Raw genomic sequence first — 3644 nt, forward strand, 5'->3', positions numbered from 1 at the left:
ATTATTCCTATGATTAACTCTACAACTATACAATTGAATCTATATTCATGTCTCATTCCTCTCTTGTTGTTGGTTTACACAGTGCTTTTTGATGATCTCCCAGGTGAATATATGCGAGCAGGAAGCTAGGGAGACACCATGAAATAGAGAGTTTTAGATTTTCTTCATTAGTTCGCGAAATAAAGTATGTAGAGAGTGCAGAGCAGGTTTTTTCTTGTACAGTGAAAACTCAGAAAGTATATAGAAAGAACCCTCTCTCTTTGATATAATCATCAGTTCCTTTTTGTTTCTCAACTCCTTTTCTACTACCTCTTTGATTAAATTTTATGCTTTGAGACCCAATGAATTACTAATACTTTCAATAGATGCAGGAAAGCAGATGATCATGGAATAGTTCATGATTAAATAAAAATATTGTCCTTAAAGGAACCCAACAACTTGTAAAACCTCAAGAAAATTAAAATTGAAGTTTGTTGCTGCAAGAATAGTAAAAAATCAATACTTTGGGTGAACATGTTGGAAATTATTCTTTATCTTTAGGCACTTCTTCACTTCTTCAAGAGTGTTTACACTTAGTGGTTACAAAAACATAAAATACATATAAGTCAGTATTAAAACAAAAACAGATTAATATTAGTTTGGAATCTCATAATTTTAATAACTGTTCAAAAAGGAAAACATATTACTTGGAGGAGTTCAGGAGCCTTAAAAAAAGACACTTTATGCCTTATGGGTGGAATTACGCTAGAATTGCAATTATAACGAACAAAATTTGGACAAGTAGTTCTCGGTCAAATCGAACGTCAAATAACGAGTTGATTCAAGAACTAAGTTCAACCGTCAAACTGATTCTACTACCAGCCAATTTGTCTGGTTTGCTTAATGGGCCAGTCCCACTACTAGTCAATTCAAAAATATTAATCATGTCCAAACCCAATCTAAGCATTGGTGAGAATGTTGGTGTTAAACTTTAAAAATTAGATACTCCCCTATCAAACATACCTAGGTGTCAAAAAACGTGATGTTATTCACAAAAGTTTTTTCATGTTCATTATTGTCTAACACATGGTTCCATGAGAGTTCTATGAATTACAAACCACATATTTCTTCATTAAATACATGTTATGATTTACATTTTATGTCGTAGTTTGGCTTTATCAAAGACTTAATGCTTGTAAATTGATTCAAATAAAAGGTAGGTAACTTTAAATTGATCATATGCCACACTGAATTAAAACAAGCAAGACACCATTTGTATTCAAATTCACGACATTACACAAAACAAGAAAACAAAAGTCATAGCAACCAATGAGCCCATTGGTTTTGTAAACAAAAGCTTACTTTTACTACTAATAAAATAATTCAAAACCTAATTAATACTCATCCCCTTCATCTTCTTCCCCATCAGCAGACTCAAGACCAACTTCCTCATAATCTTTCTCAAGCGCAGCCAAATCTTCTCTCGCCTCACTAAACTCCCCTTCCTCCATTCCCTCACCCACATACCAATGCACAAACGCCCTCTTCGCATACATCAAATCAAACTTATGATCAATCCTCGAGAACACTTCAGCCACACTTGTTGAATTCGAAATCATACAAACAGCACGCTGTACTTTAGCCAAATCTCCACCGGGAACCACCGTCGGAGGTTGGTAATTGATTCCGCATTTGAATCCAGTCGGACACCAGTCAACGAACTGAATCGTTCTTTTGGTTTTGATGATCCCCACGGCGGCGTTAACGTCTTTTGGGACTACGTCGCCTCTGTACATCAAACAACACGCCATGTATTTTCCATGGCGTGGGTCGCATTTTGCCATCATGGATGCTGGTTCGAAGGCGCTGTTGGTGATTTCGGCGACGGAGAGCTGTTCGTGGTAGGCTTTTTCAGCGGAGATGACTGGAGCGTATGAGGAAAGCATGAAATGGATTCTTGGGTATGGGACTAGATTGGTTTGGAACTCAGTCACATCGACGTTCAAAGCTCCGTCAAATCGGAGGGATGCTGTTAGAGACGATATAACCTGCAAATCGGGAAGAAAAATTAAAATTTTGAAATCGGATTCTTGTCAGAAACATTCGGATTCTCAGAGGAACGTAGTGAGTACCTGGGATACGAGCCTGTTGAGATTGGTGTAGGTGGGGCGTTCGATGTCGAGAGATTTACGACAGATATCGTAAATGGCTTCGTTATCGAGGAGAACGGAGACATCGGTGTGTTCGAGGAGAGAGTGAGTGGAGAGAACGGAGTTGTATGGCTCAACTACAGATGTGGAGACTTGTGGTGAAGGGTAAACGGTGAAACCGAGTTTTGATTTCTTTCCATAGTCGACTGATAACCTTTCGAGAAGCAGAGAACCCAGACCAGAGCCGGTTCCACCTCCGACGGCGTGAAAAACAAGGAACCCTTGGAGACCAGTGCAGTTGTCTGCTAGCTTCCGGATCCGATCAAGGCACAGATCGACAATCTCCTTACCAACTGTTCGATTAAATGTATCAAAGAGTTAGATCTGCTATGTGTTCGACAAAATGCCTGATAGATCTAGAATAGTTAGATGTTACTTACTTGTGTAATGACCTCTTGCGAAATTGTTAGCAGCGTCTTCTTTGCCGCTGATGAGTTGTTCTGGGTGGAAAAGTTGTCTGTAAGTCCCTGTTCGGACCTCATCGATGACTGTAGGTTCCAGATCTACAAACACCGCCCGAGGAACATGTTTACCGGCGCCGGTTTCACTGAAAAACGTGTTGAAGGCGTCGTCTCCGCCTCCAACAGTCTTATCACTCGGCATTTGACCATCAGGCTGCAAAAAGTATCAAATCAAGAAGAAAATTAGATCACAGCTCAATAACCAATCAACCACAAAGCAGAACACCAGATCTCAAAATTATACAAACAGAAAACACATATTTATAGAACTTCAAACAATTTCGAGCTCAGATCTCGAAAGTGAGGAAGAAACAAGTAATTTCGGTACCTGAAGGCCATGTTCGAGGCAATAGAGCTCCCAGCAAGAGTTTCCAACTTGGATTCCAGCTTGACCAATGTGAATCGAAATGCACTCTCTCATTTTCGGAAGATTTTTAGGGCAAATTTGGGGATAATATTAGAAAAGGGGTAGTGATAAGGTAGGGTTTGTTGTTATTTATAGATAAAAGCTGTTTCAATTTCAAACGGGCGAGAAATTAAAGTGGCTCCAAATACGCAGCTTTTTGAAATTTGAAATGGCTTGCAGCTGGCTTTTTTTTTTTTACCGTTATTACTTTTTGAAATATTTTTAATTTAGAATTTCTTATGGTGTGATTTACTGATTTAGGTCGACATTTTGGGTTTCATTGAGCCCAAATTCAGGTTATGGTGTGATTTACTGATTTAGGTCAACATTTTGGGTTTCATTGAGCCCAAATTTAGGTGGGTTGGACTATTTAATATTGTTTTTACAAAATAAGAAAGTTAGATGGGAAGATTGCAGAAGGCCCGGCCCAGTCATTCGGGTCTGGCCCATTGTGAACTGGTTCTGATTTGAGAAGGTCCGACTGCTTAAACTGGTCGACATATATTTTTAATCTGCATTGGTTAAGAATGTTCACTGGCCTAGTAAAAACTTCAGATAATTGTTTATTTTACCAATTTGTGAATTTTT

General features: G+C 38.7%; 1 protein-coding gene across 1 annotated transcript; it reads right to left on the reverse strand.

Annotated features, from left to right (window-relative positions):
- Positions 1 to 1231: 1231 nt before the first annotated feature.
- LOC111906810 (tubulin alpha chain) lies at positions 1232 to 3137 on the reverse strand. The gene is made up of 4 exons (XM_023902593.3): positions 2979 to 3137; positions 2570 to 2804; positions 2112 to 2482; positions 1232 to 2027 (listed from the first exon to the last, which is right to left on the reverse strand). The coding sequence occupies exons 1-4, from the start codon at positions 3069 to 3071 to the stop codon at positions 1374 to 1376; spliced, it is 1353 nt and encodes a 450-aa protein (XP_023758361.1). The 5' UTR covers positions 3072 to 3137; the 3' UTR covers positions 1232 to 1373.
- Between the last annotated feature and the right edge of the window lie 507 nt (positions 3138 to 3644).

Source organism: Lactuca sativa, chromosome 4 (genome assembly GCF_002870075.4).
Source record: "Lactuca sativa cultivar Salinas chromosome 4, Lsat_Salinas_v11, whole genome shotgun sequence".
NCBI classification, from domain to species: domain Eukaryota; kingdom Viridiplantae; phylum Streptophyta; class Magnoliopsida; order Asterales; family Asteraceae; genus Lactuca; species Lactuca sativa.